Source organism: Triplophysa dalaica, chromosome 15 (genome assembly GCF_015846415.1).
Source record: "Triplophysa dalaica isolate WHDGS20190420 chromosome 15, ASM1584641v1, whole genome shotgun sequence".
NCBI lineage: Eukaryota > Metazoa > Chordata > Actinopteri > Cypriniformes > Nemacheilidae > Triplophysa > Triplophysa dalaica.
The window spans coordinates 5,036,781-5,056,101 of record NC_079556.1 but is presented as its reverse complement, the minus strand read 5'-3'; the positions used below and the strand labels follow the sequence as shown (position 1 = coordinate 5,056,101).

At 38.7% G+C, this 19,321-nt stretch overlaps 1 protein-coding gene across 3 annotated transcripts in view; it reads left to right on the top strand.

Annotated features, from left to right (window-relative positions):
• The window catches only part of fmn2a (formin 2a), a 31,569-nt gene extending 12,569 nt beyond the window's left edge, over positions 1–19,000 (top strand). For 2 of the 3 annotated variants that reach the window (XM_056768798.1, XM_056768797.1), the window contains exons 6-17: positions 127–214; positions 6,809–6,870; positions 8,506–8,591; positions 8,947–9,076; positions 9,192–9,338; positions 9,694–9,753; positions 10,252–10,372; positions 13,740–13,832; positions 16,981–17,032; positions 17,528–17,677; positions 17,758–17,839; positions 17,999–19,000. In XM_056768798.1, the coding sequence (XP_056624776.1) occupies positions 127–214; positions 6,809–6,870; positions 8,506–8,591; positions 8,947–9,076; positions 9,192–9,338; positions 9,694–9,753; positions 10,252–10,372; positions 13,740–13,832; positions 16,981–17,032; positions 17,528–17,677; positions 17,758–17,839; positions 17,999–18,025 (1,098 nt within the window). In that variant the 3' untranslated portion in view covers positions 18,026–19,000. Of the gene's footprint in view, positions 1–126; positions 215–6,808; positions 6,871–8,505; positions 8,592–8,946; positions 9,077–9,191; positions 9,339–9,693; positions 9,754–10,251; positions 10,373–13,739; positions 13,833–16,980; positions 17,033–17,527; positions 17,678–17,757; positions 17,840–17,998 lie in introns of those variants that run through there. The other variant, XR_008909183.1, reaches the window with a different exon arrangement.
• The last annotated feature ends 321 nt before the right edge of the window (positions 19,001–19,321 follow it).

Here is a 19,321-nt window from a genome sequence, read left to right as displayed (position 1 = left end):
TTTTTTCCTAGAATGAAGTGACCATTATTTTACCCCAGTAATAAAATACACTCTCATACCTCTCTCTCTCTCTTTCGCTCTCTGTATCTCTCTCTCTCTCTCTCTTTCTTTCTGTCTCTCTCTCAGGTTGTAAAGCTACTGAGTAACAAACGTTCCCAGGCAGTAGGGATTCTGATGTCCAGTCTTCATTTAGATATGAAGGACATCCAGAACGGTGAGTGACTCACAGGATGTCCTGTTCTGTATGTCCAAATGTCCATTTTTGATGAGCCATATAAGTAACAAAGACTGCTCATGTATTCAGATTCACTTTGTTTTCGAGCACTTCTTACTTATTTACAGAAATGCAATAGAATTTACAGTAAATAACTATGTATTCAGAGGTGTATAAAGACCATACAAGCGTTATGTTTTTATTACCTTAGAATGAGCTATTTCTATCTACATATACCGCAGATCACCTTACATGGAATTCGCCATGTTCCTGAAATACAAAGAAGCAAAATGTGACTACATCTTAGTTCTGTGTCAGCCACCGTAGGGCTTCGAAATGGAGGGGTGGAGTGGGCCGTTGGTTGTAATTCGCAACCTCACCATCAGATGTCGCTAGATTTCAAACACTGGATTTTTAAAGAGCTGATTGACACTTCACTCCTTAAAGAATCCCTTCATCTTTGTTTATGCTTTTGTTTATGTGACCTATTTATAACCGTTGTCCACCTTGTTCCTCAGCACTTCTCAGAGCCCGTGAGTCCCCACAATACCGTGAAAATTCTCTGTGCTTCTAAATGTTACCCCAGCTCCTGCTCAGTCTCCTGTCAGCACGTGACCTCTCTCAGGGGTCAAATGTGATGTCACAGCCAATTACGAGTCATTATTTGCCTCTGTTTATACACTCACTGATTGTGTTTGAAAGCTGGGAGGGAGAGGAGGTGGTCTTGGAGTTCAAGAGTAGGTTGAGATAGATCTTAATGGACAAAGTGATTAAAAATGCATCATCATTCCATCATTCCATGCTGTTTTTCAGTTCTTTTACCATAGTTACTACTCACCATACCCCCCCCCCAGACACACACACACACATTTTGGTCTATGTACTCTGTGTTATTTTTCTCTGGTGAAGATATTTTCCCGTTTGCCTCTGAGGTCTTTTTCTCTCTAATTTCTCTCTCTATCCCCTGTCATCACCGCATCTACTCATTCTTCCTCTTGAATAGACTATAAAGGAAATGATGCCATTTCTTTTCTTCACATGTTTGGGATTGTTAGTCCCATCTCTCCTCGTCCAGACCGGTCCAAAACTCTTGATTGTGGAGTTGGAGGTCACTGATCTGAGTTCATCTCTAGATGAGAGTACAGCAGGGAATGAGCCAAACACTGTTACAGTATTTTGTACTGGGAAAAGCAGAAGAATCGTTTTGCAGGCTGGATTGTTTCACACACAAATCTCTGTATTGTTTGTGCAAATCTTTTATCCCCGTCTCATCTACAGGCCTGTGCATTTGTTCTTTCAATTTATTTCAAGTCCACTGAATGAAAAAACAAACCAAAGGAATGTGTACAGTTCTCAGGTCTTTCGGAGAAATTAATCATAAATAAAGGAGAGAAACCATTATTTCAGTTCCGTTTTATATATCAAAGTAACATATTTTTATTATCTGATACTGTACCCTCACTATGTAATTTTACATTTCTATATATTTTTAGGGTATTTTAAAGCTGGACAAGGTGCAGTAGTAGCCAAAAATCTTCTGAAGTATACTAGTACAGTTTTTGCTTTGAATGTCACCTTAGGTTAGATTAAAGGTCCAGTGTACCAAATTTAGTGTCTAAAAGTAATAATTTGCTGTAAACTTTTTAATGTACATTTTACAGTACTTTTTGTTAATGCAGAGGCTGTATAAATCTATACTTTAGTATAAATAAAGTGTTTTCTTTAGCAACGTCTCATTTTTAATCAAATGTTGCTTTAAAAACCGTCAGCAGACAAATTCTGTTTTCCTTTAGTCACGATTTTTTCATCCGTAATTTCCCTGCAGTAACAGACAACCCCTTGCAACAATAATCCTTTGTTAAATTCTATTTTTCTTCCTCCATTTTAATGAATCAGCAAGGCTGGATGCAGTTTTTGAAAACCACAACACATTATGTGAATGGATACCTAATATTATATGCGCACACACATCCTCAGTTAGCCTTTAAACTGGCGGCATTTGAAGAAGTTTTTACTGGCTCTTTGAGACTTCATGGGCTCCTTGTTCATGTTTTATTCAGCTCAGTACCCACAATTCTGCGCTGGTTGGGTCTTATTGGATCTCCGTGCAATGGGGAAGCCAATATGTTTGGCCAGAGTAAACCACCAAATAGAAACAAACAATTTTTTTCTCGCAGTGCTATTTGCCCAGAATCAATACATTCCTTAACATCACGCATGACCATGCTGACATGGATCAAGCGCTTTGAGGAAATAGTGAAGAATGTTGTAAGTTGGTTTAATTGCAGAGTTTAAAGGTTCATCCAAAGTTATTATGATTTTTTTCTTGCTGTTTGTGACGTATTTTGGTTCTGATTCCGGTTCGAGTGTACGCTGGCATGTTTGTCGGCCGCTGTTCCCGGTTTAATCGTATAAATTGTAGTATTGCTTCGGTTTTGTTTTATGCAGTATTAATATTTCTGAGTAGTCACTTTCTGGGTGACTCATCTGCCAGCCTACCTCTGGTGAAGTTTGATGCCTGCTTGCGTTTGGATTGAAGCGTGGCGGCCTGGGATCAACTGTTCTCGGCAGAATGGTTCATGCTGGATGAGGTGGGAATCTGTTGCCTGCCTTTCTTCTGAATAATTGGCTCGCCTTATGTGAGGCTCATCACTTTGACCAATTAAACACTGAAGAGATGGTTGAGGTCTTTACAAAATCTTGTTCTGTCTCCGTAGATTCTGTTGCTCCCATTAGGTCTAGGAAAGCAAAGGAAAGGGCACTGCTCAGCCTTGATTTAATGATAATACTCTTAGGCAAGAGTGTCATAAAGCTGAACAAAAATTTCAAAAATACCAACTCCAAGTCTCGTATGAGTGTTTGATTGCACGCTTAACTGACTACCAAAAGTTAGTTAAAAAGGCTTAGTTTGAATTCCTTTCCGAACTCATTACTTAAATGCGAACCGACAGCGGATACTGCTTAAAACCATTGATTCTGTGCTAAAACCTTTATCTAAAACCTTTATCTTGATCTTTAACCTTATTGATCCATCTTGGAAGAGCTGTCAGGACTTTTAGATTTTTTTAAAAGAAATATTGGATATTAAGGCTGCAATTAAGCCATCAATATTTAATCCCCCACAGAGCTGTCACCAACAGAACTTGTTTTCATCCAGTTTCCTCTGGGGAGCAAGCTTACATCGTTTTTAAGGATAAGTCTTCCAGCTGTGAGTCCGACGTCATCTAGGCTTGATTTTTTAAGGAAGCGTTTGAAACATTGAGTCCGGCTGTAACTGCCGTTATAAATAGTTCCTTGGCAAATGGAGTTGTACTATCTTGTTTTAAACATGCTTTGGTTCAACCTCTGCTTAAGAAACCTTCGACACAATTGATCATAGTATTCTATTTCATAGATTGGAAAAAGTGGAAGGTATTTAAAGTGTTGCCTGGCAGTGGCTTGCCTCTTACCTCAAAGATAGAACCTTCTTAGTGCACATTGGGAAGTTTTTTTCTTTGACAGTGCACTTGTCATGTGGTGTTCCCCAAGTGTCCATTTTAGGCCCTCTACGTTTTTCACTCTATATGCTGAGCCTGGGTGCCATTTTTAAGAAATATAAGATATCTTACCACTGCTACGCTGACGATACACAATTCTGTCTTCCAGATAGTATCTGATTATAGTGACTCGCTTGCTGGCTGTTTTGAAGAGATAAAATGCTGGATTTATAAACTTTTTTTGCAATTAAACGATAGCAAAAGTGAAGTTCTTATTTTAGGCTATCCTAGGTCTACATCTGGTTTTAATTCTCTCTCTGAGAGTGTTTAACCTCATGTAAGAAATATCAGGATCACATTTAATTTGTGATTAAACTTTGAGAAACCAAATTAGTACAGTAGTTAAGGGCAGTTTCTTCCATTTTAGATCAATCACTAAATTAAAACGGTTTCTGTCCCATAAAGATTTGGAGAAGAATTCCATGCTCTCATAACATCAAGCTTAGACTGCTATAACTCTGTTTATTGTGGTCTCCCTCAAACTGCGTTCTCTCGCCTGCAAATTATCCAAAATGCTGCAGCTAGGCTTCTTACTGGAACAAAAAAGAGGGATAACATCTTTCCAATTCTGCCGTCTTTACAATGGCTTCCTGTTCAGTTCAGAATTTATTTAAAAATGTCTGTTTTTGTGTACTTTTGTGGCTTTATCTGGCCTGGCACCAAAATACGTAAGTGACTTTCTTATTCCCTACTCTCCTCTGAGAGCACTTAGGAGTAGAAATCAATTTCTCTTAACTGTCCCTCGCTGTCGCTGTAAAACCAAGGTTGGTTGGGCCTTCTCAGTTGCAGCTCCTAAACTTTGGAATTGAAGTTTAGCTTGCCTGTAAATGTGAAGTTTGCTCCTTGACTAGCTGGTTTAAAATCTCTTCTTAAATCTTATTTTCTTCTTTAGTTTTTGATTCAAATTTATTTTTTAGGTCTTTATTTTAATACGTTTTCATTGTATTTTATTTGTTGTGCTTATTGTTATATGAGGTTTGCTTTTGATTGGTGTTTTGTTGTACAGCACTTTGGCGCAACTCTGTTCTTTTTAAATGTGCTTTAGAACTAATTTTGACTTAACTTGACCCAGACAAAAGAGAAGGACAGGATTAGAGGAGACAACATTGCTTTTTGTGCTTTTTTATTTTGCTCAGTACATATAAATCAGCCATCAAGTCCAATGATGCAAAAGACAATGTGTGCTTTTTAAAGACTCACTTGCCTTTTGACTCCTTTTAAATAGGTTCAATCCTTAATTCAGGTCAGACCCCCAAACCCTCCCATAATTTGCATCCTGATCTAAACCTGTGTGCTCAAGCCACTGGATCTGAAGTAACTCCTCTGTGTATTTGCACTGAATCGCTCCCTTTGTGTGAGCGATCTCATTTTCCCTCAGCTGGTTTTCATAAGATCTCACGTCCTGAGACCCTCGCAAGCTGAAAACAGTCCTGTGTGGCCGACTACAGCACGGGCAACTCATGCACAAATGCACTTGGTGACAAGTCTTTGATTCTGCTCATAATAGTCTCTGTGTTTCTCAGTCAGCTCAGTGTTTATGTGTGCGTAAGAATGGATTTATCAGCAAGTGACGCCCATCCCCTCCGGATAATTTGTTTGTTATTTTTCTCCAATGACTCACACTTGCTTGTTCTGAAGTGCCGTCTGTTTGGGTCCTGGAGGCAGTCGTAGGGGATTGTTTCGTGGACCCATTTTGGATCATGGTAGCGATTGCAAGAATTCTATGAGAAACTATGCTCTAACATGAAACCTTCATTTCACCAAACGTTGTAAAAAGGTTGTGTTAATGTTAATGCTGTTTATAAAGCATGATTCAGTTTTGGAATTGCAAAAATGGTAGAATTTACTGTATTTTTTTCTGGTTGATGAACGAAAGATAGTAATTATGTAAGCTAGGCATGAAGATAACATCATAAGCCTGTATTTTCTGTGTAATAAGTGTTGTTTGGTTAACAACGTCAAATAAGTGATTAATTACAGATATTTAAAAATAAAAGTACTCAAAAGTAAAATAATTTCATATAATTATAGTCATTTTGGATGTCAAATGCATAATTAAGTTTATTATTAAAGAAATTAGCTATTCTACTATTGTAAACAAGGAATCTCTTAAAGAATATGGAATTGAATGCCTTGTTGTGAGCATCACTCCAAAATACTGCATCTGAGTTTTAGGGAAGCACAGACCATATTGTCTGGATATCAGCAGACCCATTCTTTGTGTAAAGATTTTGTTTTTGTGGGAATTCGAATGATTTTGTTTGTATATGTGGTGATTGGGGATGTGTATTTGTTGTAATGTTGTTGTCAGGTTGATGAGAGGTTTAATAACTAGGTCATCAAGTATGCATTCTCTGTAGCTCTAACTCTCTTCCTCACTCGCTTTCTCCTCTAACTGTTTTTTGATAACTTTCCCGTAACAGAAGTAAAACTGTCTGTCTCTCTTTAATATATCTGTGTTTTCTCCAGATACGGATGTTTTTGTTATTCTGTCTTGTGTGGTTTCTGGAACACTCCAAAAATCAATTTCTCAATTCCCCAAATGAGTGAACGGCATAATAGCTCTATTTAGCGTAAGAAAACAGTGTCCAGTCTAGCCAGCTCGATAACAGCTTTGGTAGAGACGCAAATCTTTTATTTTGTTGAAACAATTTGGGGGAATTTTTTTTTGGTGCTGAGTAAACACATTTTGATCGTTAGATTACATAATTTAACAAACCCAGTTTTTTATGCAATTGGAAGAAGTTTAACGTTACCCTATTGTGCGTTTTTAATCTTCCAGATTAGTCTTTTATTGATTTTGTTTGCTATTTTCATTGTTTAATGTGCTGGTAACTGAAAGTTTGTACAACTTTTACTACTATGCCCTATTTTTTATGGACTAATATTAAAGTGCCTATTAAATGGTTTGGGAATGTGCTTATTCTCCTGCTGTCTGGCAGTCGTTGTTATCATAACATTTTCCCTAACATTGTTATCCTCATTTCATATAGACATGCAGCATTAGTTTTCTCATCGGCTTCTGACAGATTATCTTTTTTTTCCTCGTCTCTGACAGCAATCTTGAACATGGACTGCTCGGTGGTGGATCTGGAAACACTCCAGGCTCTGTATGAAAACGTAAGTCCTCACCCAATGACAGGGCGTGACGGTGTACCTCTGTATACTTGATGAATCCTGACATCCCTTCCATGGATTCCACAAATGATCTTTCATCATATCATTACACTTTCGAACCTCCCAGAACTGGACAGGAACGCGATCAGACTCTGAGATCTTGGAGCTGTGCCTTAATACGGTCCACTCCAAAGGAGAGCTGCGGAAATGTGTGTTAAATACCAAAACAAACACGTGGGCCACAAACACCACTGGAATGAGTAAGGTTTACCATGGAGCCAGGGTGCCTGTCACTGTCTGACAGAGCGAGAGAGAGAGAGAGAGAGAGAGAGAGAGAGAGAGAGAGAGAGAGAGAGAAAGAGAGAGCAACATATGTGTATCAAGACAAACATGGAACTTTAGACAGACAGAGCTGAAGTTTTTCCCTGAAAAAATGTAAGCCGAATAGTTCAGAAACTCGTTGTGCTTCTCTTATGTAACTTATTGGCAGCTACAAAATGCGCCACTTTAACTGTAAGTGTGTATGTGCACTGATGACGAGTTTGCAAACCAAGATTGCCCTGCGCCTCGAAGCAGCGGTCGTAAATCTAGCTGTCAGCAGGAGAAATGCTTTACACACTTTTTGCTTGCGAGTGTGTGTGCTGTACATCATTATGAGATAAAGACAGGGTGTCGCGGCCACGAATCATCTTAAGACGCCACATCTTCCCTCGCACGTTCACACACATATGCGTGTGGGCACATTTATTGCCATTTTGCACACTGTGCCATTTTAAACATTCCATTTAGAGCAATATTGCACCCAAAGATGAAAACTCTGTCATTGAGGCATACGGGTATTATTCTGTACCTGTATGTCTTTTTGTGTGCCTCTCACATTTTTTTTTTTTTTGAAGTATTGTTACACGACTCTTGTCATATAATGACAGACTTAGGTTCTTGTTTTGTACTTTCTGACAGTCCCTGGTGTGAACCCTCACTGTTATAGCAAAAGCTCACATTTCTCAAATAAAAAATATATATATTTTGCATACATTTTTTTTTTTATCGATATAATTTAATGTCAGTATTTAATATCTTATATCGCATACTAACAGGGTGTGTCTTAAAAAATATGCACCAGTACAACTATATTTCCCACCTATCTTTCTCCCGCACTCGTTTTTTTGTCCTGTCCTGCTGAAAACTATTTTCCTTCCATCAATCCCCCCCAACCCTTCCCGCCGTAGCTCGAGGCAGTGCTGTTGAGTTTAGATGTTGAGGTTGTTTCTCTTTAGTGTGCGAGACTCCACGCTGTCTCTGACTCCAACAACCAAAACCACAGAACACCCCCTCTCACACACACACACACATAGTCTATCCCCCTTTCCACTCTCCTCCTCGTTCTTTCTCGCTGTCTGAATCGTGGATCTTACTTTGTATGTGAGGCGTTTAATCAGAGGTCATAAAGTAAGGCATACAGACTCCAGAGAGCATTGTTTTTCCTCATTAGAGTTTATATCGCTATTAGATCCGCCATGGACTGTTTTATAAGAGGTGCCCGTTTTCTAAAGCTTGTTTTTAGTGCGAGACTGTTCATTTTCATCCACCTCTTGAAATAAAATTGGATTTTAACTTGATGTTTGGTTCTGTTCACAGAGGGCTCAGAAAGAAGAGATGGATCAGATTGAGAAACACGTCAGGTCTTCAAAAGACAAAGTGAAACCGCTGGACAAACCGGAGCAGTAAGAGCTTTAGTCTGCTCAGCCATAAAGACATGACCTGTCAATTCAGATATTAAAGGAATTGTTTACCACTAAAAGAAACTACTTTCATCATTTACTAACCCTGTTGTCATGTGTGGTTTTGAACACAAAAGAAGATATTTTTGGAAAAATATTGGTAACCAAAAACCATTGGTCCCCATTGACATCTACTGTATGGACACCCAACCAATGCAAGTCCAACGTAACGTTTCTCTGTTACCACAATTTTTCAGAATATCTTCTTTTGTGTTCTGCAGAAGAAAGAAGGTCATATCTACAATAAAATATTTCTTTTGCGCTATTTATTTCTCACTTTCTATTTCCCGTCTGTCAGGTTTCTGTTGCAGCTCTCTGCGGTTCCTCAGTTCTCCGAGCGAGTTTTCTGTATTCTCTTCCAGTCCAGCTTTACCGAGTGTGTGTCATCAGTTCAACGCAAGCTGGAAACCCTGCTGAGAGTCTGCACGGTGAGAGAGAACACAAAGCAAGCCAGTCAGATTGCATTTCAACTTAAACGCTTATCTAGAAAGCGGTGAAGAAAACATCTGTTTTACTGTATGTACGGTTCTTCTCTGTTAACAGGCTCTACAGTCAGGTCAGGGGGTTTTGCAACTACTAGGTTTGATCCTTGCTTTCGGGAACATTATGAATGGGGGGAATCGAAGCAGAGGGCAGGCGGATGGGTTCGCCCTTGAAATCCTGCCCAAGCTGAAGGATGTCAAGAGCAGTGTGGGTTAAAATAAGATCACTATAACGGTTTAAGCTATATTTGCACAATATACTCTATATTTATGATGGAACCAATGACAACAAATGGGGTTCATTTACATTTTTCTTTAAGAATGCCGACATTTACAAGTAGCTTGATGGTTTGGGGAATCTGATATCTAGATCATAAGCAGAGCATTGTGGCACAATAACCAGTCTATACAATGCCATACCAGATGGCCTTCTGTCCACAAATGCTTTGAGCTACACATCTAAACCCAAGCATACAGAATGTATACAATCCCAAAACATAAAAAATGACTATTCCTCTCTGTTTATTTTCATCTCGGTTCTCTTTCTCCACTGCCTCCATCAGGATAATTCTCAGAGCCTCCTCTCCTACATTGTTGCTTACTATCTGCGACACTTTGATGAGGTAGGTTCATGAAACTGTTTATTTCATCGGCTCAGCCAACCTCGCTCTCCTGGGTCCCTAGTCTCTCCACCGACATTTTATTCATGGCGGCCGTAAATGTGGCTTTGTTTCTCATTTCATCACTTTTATTTGTCTTTCTTTATTTGTCTTTCTTTAGCGAACAGACAAATGGCCGCTCTGAATGAGCGGGACCCTTTCATTGCTTGATGCCCTTTTTTGGATGCAGATTAAAAGGACTGTATTGTAAATACTGTGAGCCGGTCCAGATGTTGTCATTACAAGACCGTGTCTAAATTGACAAAACATGATACACAGGTTGTTGATGTCCTTCTAGTGTGCAAAAAATGGCACGAATGCACATTCGATCACGTTAAAATGAATTCCTTGTATTACTGTAATGGTTTTAATTGCTTTTGAAATTTAATTATATGATCTCATAACATAAACGTCCTCGCACTGTATGATTTAGCTTAAGACCTCCTGTTGTTTGTATGTCAGGATGCAGGTAAAGAAACATGCGTGTATCTGCTTCCCGAGCCCCATGATTTGTTTCAAGCCTCGCAGATGAAGTTTGAGGATTTCCAGCGTGACCTGCGCAAGCTACGCAAAGATCTAAATGGTGACAAAAGCACTAAACAATAAGCACAGGCCTTACACACACTTCTATGCATATACATAAACTCACATAAACATACAAAACATGTGGACATGCACAGATAAACATAAACTCAAATACATTTAGATGTGTATACAAAAACATACAGATGTATGTATTCGGTTTGTAAACTGTACATCATGACCCGTGTTTTTCTTTTGAAGGCTTATTGATTCTTAAATGGCTGTTGTTATTGGGCCACCAGCTGCCTGCAACAATGATCAATACTGTAAAGATGGTTTGTTAAAAGCTTTAGCGTGCTGATATAAATCTGGAGAGGGATATTCTGAAAACTTCCCTAATAGGCTTTAATGTTCCATTGCAATGGCAGTTTGTCACTATTTTGTGAGGTGGCTAATTTGAATTAATTTAGCATGTTTAAGTATCATTTTCTTTTTCCCCAATGACCATTTAGGTAGGTTTAGGGGTGATTCACACGTCGTGTCTGAAACCGAGCGGATAACGCGAGCCGCACTGCTTTCTCCTTTAAGTGCATAGGAATTTGCGCTCTCCTGGCATCTGTCGTTGCTAAGCGACCATGGGCCACGCTAGCCATTGAGCTATAAACAAAGGATGGATGCGCTGATAATACCTTGCAACTCTGCTACTAGATGTATTTAATGTTGTGATCATCTGTGTCTCCATCTTTGCAGAGCTTGTCAATATTGGTTCTTGTCATATGACCTGCGGTGCGTGTGCGGCACTCTGAAAAGTGGAAATATTTTCATGCACATTGCAACTGTGTTGGTCCCTATTCGAGCTTACGCATCTACATAAAAAAAACAATATGCGCGCACAAAAGACGTTAAATGTGAATGCCCCCTTAGAGCTGCTTTTTTCAAAGGATTACGCATTTTTGTTCACCGTTCATATAGTAGAAATTAATACAAAATGCCACCCCATGTTTTTCTGAGATTTGGTTGGACACACTATAAAATGACAATTGCAATACGATTGAATGTGAAACCTTAGAAAGGCAAAACAATATCACATTACTTACTCAAAGTTTTTATAGCCCTAGAATGAGTTATTTCTATCTACATTCACTGACCACGAGTTCCCTTGCATGGAATGCGCCATGTTGTTTCCACAGTTGCCCTAAACGGACAAACGTCTCTACAGAGCGTGTTTCATAAATACCTTCTATCCTTCGGCAAGGAAATGAAAAATTGACGACATCTTAGTTCCGTGTCAGCCACCTTAGCTCTTCGAAAGAGAGGGCTGGAGGGAGCTGTTGGTTGCACTTCCTCACCTCTAGATGCCGCTAAATGTCATACACTGGACCTTTAATTAGATTCTGAGTGTTTGTATAGCATAATTTAGCTTCGATAAGTTCATACACATTGCAGATAGACATACCAAATGAACCCATCATTGGGGCATGTTGATGGTGAAGCCCCATAGTTAAATTTCCAGGCGAGTAACAGATTTAAGCCAAGCAAGGGTTTGATCTACGAGCCATTATTATAATGCTCTTGAGTATGGCCTTGTGTTATATTCTGTCGTTTTTGAAGAAAGACTTGCGGGTAAGGTCCTTAAATGGCCTTAAAAACTATCCGCTTTTCTTGTTGACCGGTGAAGCAATTTATCAGTGTTCTCAGGAGGTCAGTGAAATTGGTTCAGCTTTGAGCTACAAGTCAAAGGTTGTACAACCGAGCTTAAGCTCAGGGCAGAGTGTGAATGAGGTGTAAGAATCCGATTACATGCTCAAAGCCGCGTTTAAATCCCCGAAAATGGTTTCATTGCCAACACAATAAACACACACACACAGATGTAGAAACGCTCGCATTCCACTGTCAGTATGTTTGGCTTGTTCAGCTACTTGAAAAAACACCCGTGGATGCTGATGTGGTCGATTTAGAACACTACCCGGCATCAAAAACACATTTACAATGAATCATTTATACAGGGTGAAAATGTCTACCACGCTCACAAATAACACACGCCTTGCCATTGTAAGTAGGTCGAATCTACTAAAGCCTGTCAGATCAGATGGATTTGTTTTCGGTTCATGGAAATCGTGATTGAAGGATGGATGGGAGGGTTTTGATGCATTACTACACAGCCTATTAGCTTTGCCCTCGCTGTTAGCCGTGTTTCTGTGCCTCAGTGTTTAAATCCCAAGTTGAATATTTGCATTGTTAATCTTTCAAGAGCATATTAGTGAGGCCCGCTATCCACATGGCTTATATATTGTGAATGCGCTTTCTCAGAGCTTGTACCGAACGCTCCGCTAAATCACTTTGGCGTACACCTGTTGAACGAATCAGGCCTTGGTTTGTTTAACACAGGCAAATATTTCTCCTCTGGCAATGTTCTGTGTTTCTCTGAATCCTCAGTTCGCATCCCTAAAGTCTCCCCGTGGTCCAATAAGCATGGCTTCTCTCCTAGCGCGGCCGACAACGCCAAGTTCATACAATAAATGGATCATCACTACATTAGCAAGCTAGGCTAAGCTGTAAAACAGATGTTTGACGCTGACAGCTGGAAGTGGCACTGAGTTATGCGATCGAGGTGACCCAGCAGTTCCTTGCCATGCAGCTGGTTGAAGCATTAGCATGTGTGTTTGCAGTGAGCTGATTGGCATGCTAGGGCGTCATCCGTCACAGAGTTTATCTGTACATTATGACACAGTGAAACCTCCCACAGGCTTCTGTAGGACTCCAAGCGTACGATGAACAAGACCGGCAAGGAAAGGTTCATGAGGGGATTCATTATTAAGTATCCTTTAGCACAGGTCACAGATACCGTAGCACTACGTTTCTACAAGCTGATAATGTACGAAGTAAAAGGGAGGATTGGAGATTTCAGGAGGTCATTGAATGTGTAGTTTAGATGACGTGAATTTCCATGCTGGTGTAAGCATTTTTGTCAAAGTCAGATGTTTTTAGAGGATTTATTTACAGAAATGTAATATAATATACATAGCTATGTCTTCATAGGTGTATAAAGACCTTTCATTATGAAGCGTTATGTTTCTATCTCCTTAGAATGAGCAATTTCTATGTACATATTCCACGGGTCCCCTTGCATGGTATTCGCCATGTTGTTTCTACAGTAGCCCTAAACGTACAAACTGCTCTACAGAGCATGTCTCGTAAATACATTATCTCCTCTGCCAACAAAAGCAAACACGTGACGGCATCTTAGTCCTGTGTCAGCCCCCTTAGTGCTTCAAAAGGGAGGGGTGGAGTGAGCCTTTGGTTGCAAATTCGCTAGATGCCACGAAATTTCATTCACTGGACCTTTAACATGAAGAGCGTCAGGTCATATTCTGCAGTTGCTGAGCTTTTTTTGCATGTGTTCATCCGTTCTCTGCTTTATTTTACAGCTTGTTCAGCAGAAACCGAGAAGGTGTGTAATGTGTCATCTGAGCAGTACCTGCAGCCTTTTAAGGGCAAAATGAAAGAATTTCTAACTCGAGGTAAGAAACAACGCACACAAAGATGTACAGTGATCATGTGTCAGCAGAGATTTAATGCTGAGAACTCAATAGGCCGGTTTTCCAGACAGGGCTTAAAGTAATTCTGTCATCATTTACTCCAAATCTGTATAAATTTCTTTGTTCTGATGAACACAGAGAAAGATATTTGGAAAAATGCTTATAACCTGACAGATTTTGACCCCGATAGTAGGAAAAATTTAACTTTTTTGTTGTTTTGTCAAACACTTAAGAAGACATTTCGAAGAGTATAGGTCGGCAAACAGTTCTGGGTCACTTTTGACTACCATTGTGTTTTCAGGACTAACATATATGTTAGAAGTGACATTTTAACACACCATACATTCTGGAAAAATGATCTGACCTGGTTAACATAATTTTTGTAAAGCTGGTGACATGAAAAGTGAGAGATTTCATCACGTTCAATCATTTTAATCATATTCCAATTTGACATAATACATCGCTCATTTCTCGTTCTGGACACTGTGGAAATCATCTTGTTTATTTACGTTCTGTTCTCCAGCTCCTTTTATTTGTCTTTGTGTTTCATATGCTGTCGGTTCAAATTTATATTCTTTGGTTGGTATGTCTGAGTCAACCTACCTGATCTGTCTGTGGGCTAAAAGGAGTATTGAAGATTTATTCTGTTGGCACTGTATCCTCTACTGTATTTCACTGACTTCGTTCTGTGCTTCACTCCAATAATCTTCAATTACCTTGTTTAACCTCATTCTTACATCTCTCTTCTTAAAGCTGATGTAAACATACCCTTCTTTTTCAATCTCATTCTTATTTCATTCTTAGATCAGTGGTTATTCTCCTGTTGAGCAATGGAGCAAAAGACAATACCAAATACTTTTCCTTCTAAAATAACACTATCCCACAGTGTAGGAAAACAGGTGGACTGATTGAAAAAAAAAATCTGTCATCATTTATTAATCCTCGTGTCATTCAAATCCTATATATAACTTTTTCGTCTGTGGAACACAACATATATCAAGAAATCTCTCAGTTGTTTTGTCCATACAATGGAAGTCAATGGGGGCCAGTGTAGTTTGGTTGCCAGCGTTCTTCAAAATATCTTTTATGTTTTGTGCATAAGAAAGTAATACAGGTTCGGAGTAACCTTAGAAAATGAAAATTATGAAAGAATTCTCTTTTTTGGAGAACTATCCCTTTAATCATTAGCCTGGACACATTGTAAACATCAAATGAAACCGGAATATGTATTTACATTAAACTACACAATGAAGGCACTACTTCTCATTTCCATCACACACCCATGCTTCAAATACACTTTCTCTCTAATGCTATGTGTTGCTCTCTCTCTCTTTCTCTCTCTCTCTCGCTCTCACTCTCTGTCTTTGTATTCAAATTGGTCCTCATAACAAAACCCACATGTGCTCTGGCGGCAGGGGTAGCAGGGTGGGGTCCTCACCAAACGTCCCCCTCCTCATCTCAGCCGCTTTGATCTGGAGACTCATGGGTCTCCTCCGCCTGGATCTCCGGCTCTCAAATGGGTGACATGACCATGGAAAGACCCCCCTCAATCATCCCCGTCCCACCATACTGCCTCCAGTTAGAGCAAACAGACAGAACTGGTATAGGAAAAAATAGCTGCCATTATTTTTTGTTATTTGTACCATTTTGAAACTCCAGGAGAGAAACCGTCTCTGGCTCCAGTGCGTCAACCACTACTGTTTATTTTTCAGACCATGAAATTAATTACAGAAAGGAAGACAAAGTGAGTGAGAAGTGTGTAAGAGAGAGAGAGAATGACTGATGCTGCGCTGTTTGGTCTACGGTCATTATATCTCTACCGTTTTTCTTTTCAAAACGGAGAACCGTTTCCACGGCCCTGGACACAGAGCCAATGTGATAATCTATTTACCGTAGTCAAAATAAAGTTGACATGCTTTTAACAGGTAGATAGGGAAAAAATATAGAATTGCAACCAGGTGAACCCTGTTAGTGTATGAAAAATATTGTATAGTATTACTATTTACAAGTATATTGTCCTTTTATCTGCTGACACTATGACTCAAAAGGGAGAGAAAACTTGATTTATACATTTTCTGACGGCAATATTAGAGGTGTTTGCCTGTGTAACATCACAATGCTATGTCTTAGCTGGCTGCTTGGAGATAGCTATGGTTACTAGCTCAAGTCAAAGCAGTCTACCACCAAGTCTCAATCAGACTTTCATCTTCTGTCACGTCTATCCGACTAGTCGTAATCTGTCAAGTATGTCTGAACCCTTCCTCTATAAGCAATGGTAATAGCGATAGCGATGAGTGCCTTTAATGATCAAACAAAGTATTTATCTTTATTGTAGTACTATATCCATACACAATTCATTTAGTTAGCTTTACAACTCTGTTTACAGTTCTACCCGTTGGCCACAGACACCAGAGTTGATTTGTGTGCTGTGGACTCTTGGGTTGAATAGAACATTTATCAAGTCATATTAAAAACGTTAAGACACTGGGGTCTTGAGTCCATTTCTTAGCGGATCACAGGGGACTCTGCAAGCATTTGAGATGGAAGTAAATGAAGTGACATTACAGATAATGACTTTAGAGACCTGCTCATCCTCTTTCAGAGATATTTTACCTTCTAAATAATGTTAATGGAGGCGGATCAGGGACTGTCAAGCCAAACTATAGAAAAGCATCTTAAACGTATCATAATAATACTTTTTGACACGTTGCAATAGATTTTGTGCATTCGTTGAAACTATTGCCATATTCACTTTTGTCGAACGGAAAACAGCAGTTGGACATTGTGCAATACAGATCTTCTTTTGTGTTTCGAGGAAGAACATGGCTCTTGTGAGACGTGAGGGCAAGAGAGTAAATGATGACAGATTTTGTTTTTCAATTTTTTGTGTGGCCTGTCATCCTGTCATCAAAGCTTATGAAAAAAAAATGTTTGCATGACAGTAAATATTTCAACATGACGAACAAAATATTTCACATTATGGGGTAAATGATTGTTCAGCATTGAAATAACAATCCTCTATTAACCTTTCTGTGATAACCTACGTCATACACTGACAAGCAGTACAAATACATATTTTAGAAGTAAAGCAATCGACTCATTTTGACAATGTCTATTATTATTCACACAGCTAAAGCAGAACTTGAACTCCAGGAAAAACAGCTCGCGGAGACGCAGAGGATGTAAGTCGTCTTATGGGTTAATCGTGCCAGGTTCCTTGTCATTTTGGTTATGTCTCCTCGGAGTATGTGTCTGTGCATTAGCATCCATTCATCCGTCTCTTTTTCTGCCTGTGTTATACACTGCTTTCTGGTTCTAATAACACAATTCTCTGAGATTGATTGACACCGAGTAGATTGCTTTTTTACAAAGGGCCCAGTTTATAAAAGCTTGGCTCTTATGACAAGTTAATTTATTTTAAAAGCCTTTGTTTATTGTCTAAAATGTAGCTCATGCCTGCAGTTACTTTCAAGTACTAGACGTATGCATGCCAAAAGATTGCTGCAGGCAAAAGAAATTACGCTTGTCATTCTTTATGTGAGAGCATTATTTTGCGTGAGCTAAAATTTCACGTTTCACATGCTTGAAGTAAGACGATCAATTCCACAATTCCTCAGTGTAAACTTTCTAATCTTATTTTCTTCATTATGTCATGCTTTTCTCTGAATGCTTTCCAGCTTTCTGGAGCTCAGCGTCTTTTTCTCAGTCAGGCCTAAGGGAGGAGAGAAAGAGGTTTCACCCAACACATTTTTTACAGTGTGGCACGAGTTTTCCTCAGATTTTAAGGAATTGTGGAAGAGGGAGAATAAATGCCTGCTGCAGGAAAGGCGAGTAAATTTTGTCCTCTCAGGGTCACGTCTGCGGTAATATTGCCTGATCTAATTTTGAGCGTAAATGTGTGTTTTAGGTTGAAGGCGGCAGAGGAGACATTCAGACAGGCACGCGAAAAAGCTACTTACAACACAAAACCAAAACATGCAACAGGAATAGTAAGCGTTTAAAAAAATAATTGTCTTAAGTTTGCTGTACACATACAGTATACTCGACTTAGACATCTCATTAGATGTTTTTCAGTCATATTAAACATTAAAAAACTTTTAAAAACTGAATTATTATAAAATCTAATCTATTTCCCCTGTGCCTTTCAGAAAGCCAAGTTGGGACAGAAGATGTGAATTTCTATGCTTCCAAATCGCAACAACCCCCCTGTGGTCCATTATTCATACATTTATTGTATAGTTTATTCAGCGTGTTCCAGCTTGACATAAGGTGTTGTGTTTTTGTTACATTAATACGAAGATGGTTAGATTTAGTCTATTTCTGTATGAACACTCTGAAAATGGATGTGTTTATATTAACACTTTTTAAATGTTATGCTATATAATAGTTCTATATAAAGACAATCAAAGCTTAAGTGATAAAACTAAAAAATAATGAAGTCACATAGACAAAAGCACATGCTCAAGTTTTTGAAAAATTACACAAGAATTCTGTGCAGGCACAGATTCTTTGCATCACCACGAATGAGGAATTTGACTTGGAAATATCACCAAAGCATTTAATATAATACTCAATCTATAACTGAATATGCAGAGACATCAGTCTCTGGGTCATAAAGTCCTGAAGGAGTTCTTTGTAAAATAATAAAAACGTCCTATTCTAAAATTATTTTAGAAAATTGTTGAAAAGGCAAAATTAAAGGCCACTCTCTTTTGCTTTGTGAAGGTGTGTGTGATCAGAAAAATTTTTAACTTAATTTTTATTGTGTGTATCCACCACAGATCATTCATCCTCCATTATATTTTTCAAGTGTTTAATGGATTATAAACAAAACATTTGCAAACATCATAACTAGTTTTTATGTACATTACACCATTTCCGTATGATCTGTGTACAACAGCTGTCAATCGTAACCGTTGTACATTTACCTTTAAGATGTAGCCTAAATTGACAGCTCTGTATTTTTGTTAGAGCTTATTACTGTGTTGATTCTGTCCGTTATCGCTGCTATGATCTTGATACTGTTACAACGTGTTACAGGAAAGTAATAACCTTGTAGCAGCTGTCGTGTCTGAGTAATACTATAATTTTTAAAGTAATTTATGACAACAACTATGGTCACATAGCAAACATTAAAAAATGAAACATAACAGTGTGAAATAATAAATTTTATTTTTCAAAGACTTAATCATTATATATTTTATATTCATACATGTTCTTGATCTGTCACAAAATTCCATTATCTACACCAGTGGTTCTCAACTCCAGTCCTCAGGCCCCCCCTGACAGAATACTTTGGTTGTCTCCCTATTGAACACCTGAAGAAGTTAATGAGATAATGAAGTGATGATTGATTCATTAATGATGAACAGGTGATGTTAACAAACACAATCCCTAGAATAAAAACCATAATAGTGTTGAGCTTTCTTTAACTGTGGCTCTTACCCTTGATTTATTATGTTAAATTTTTT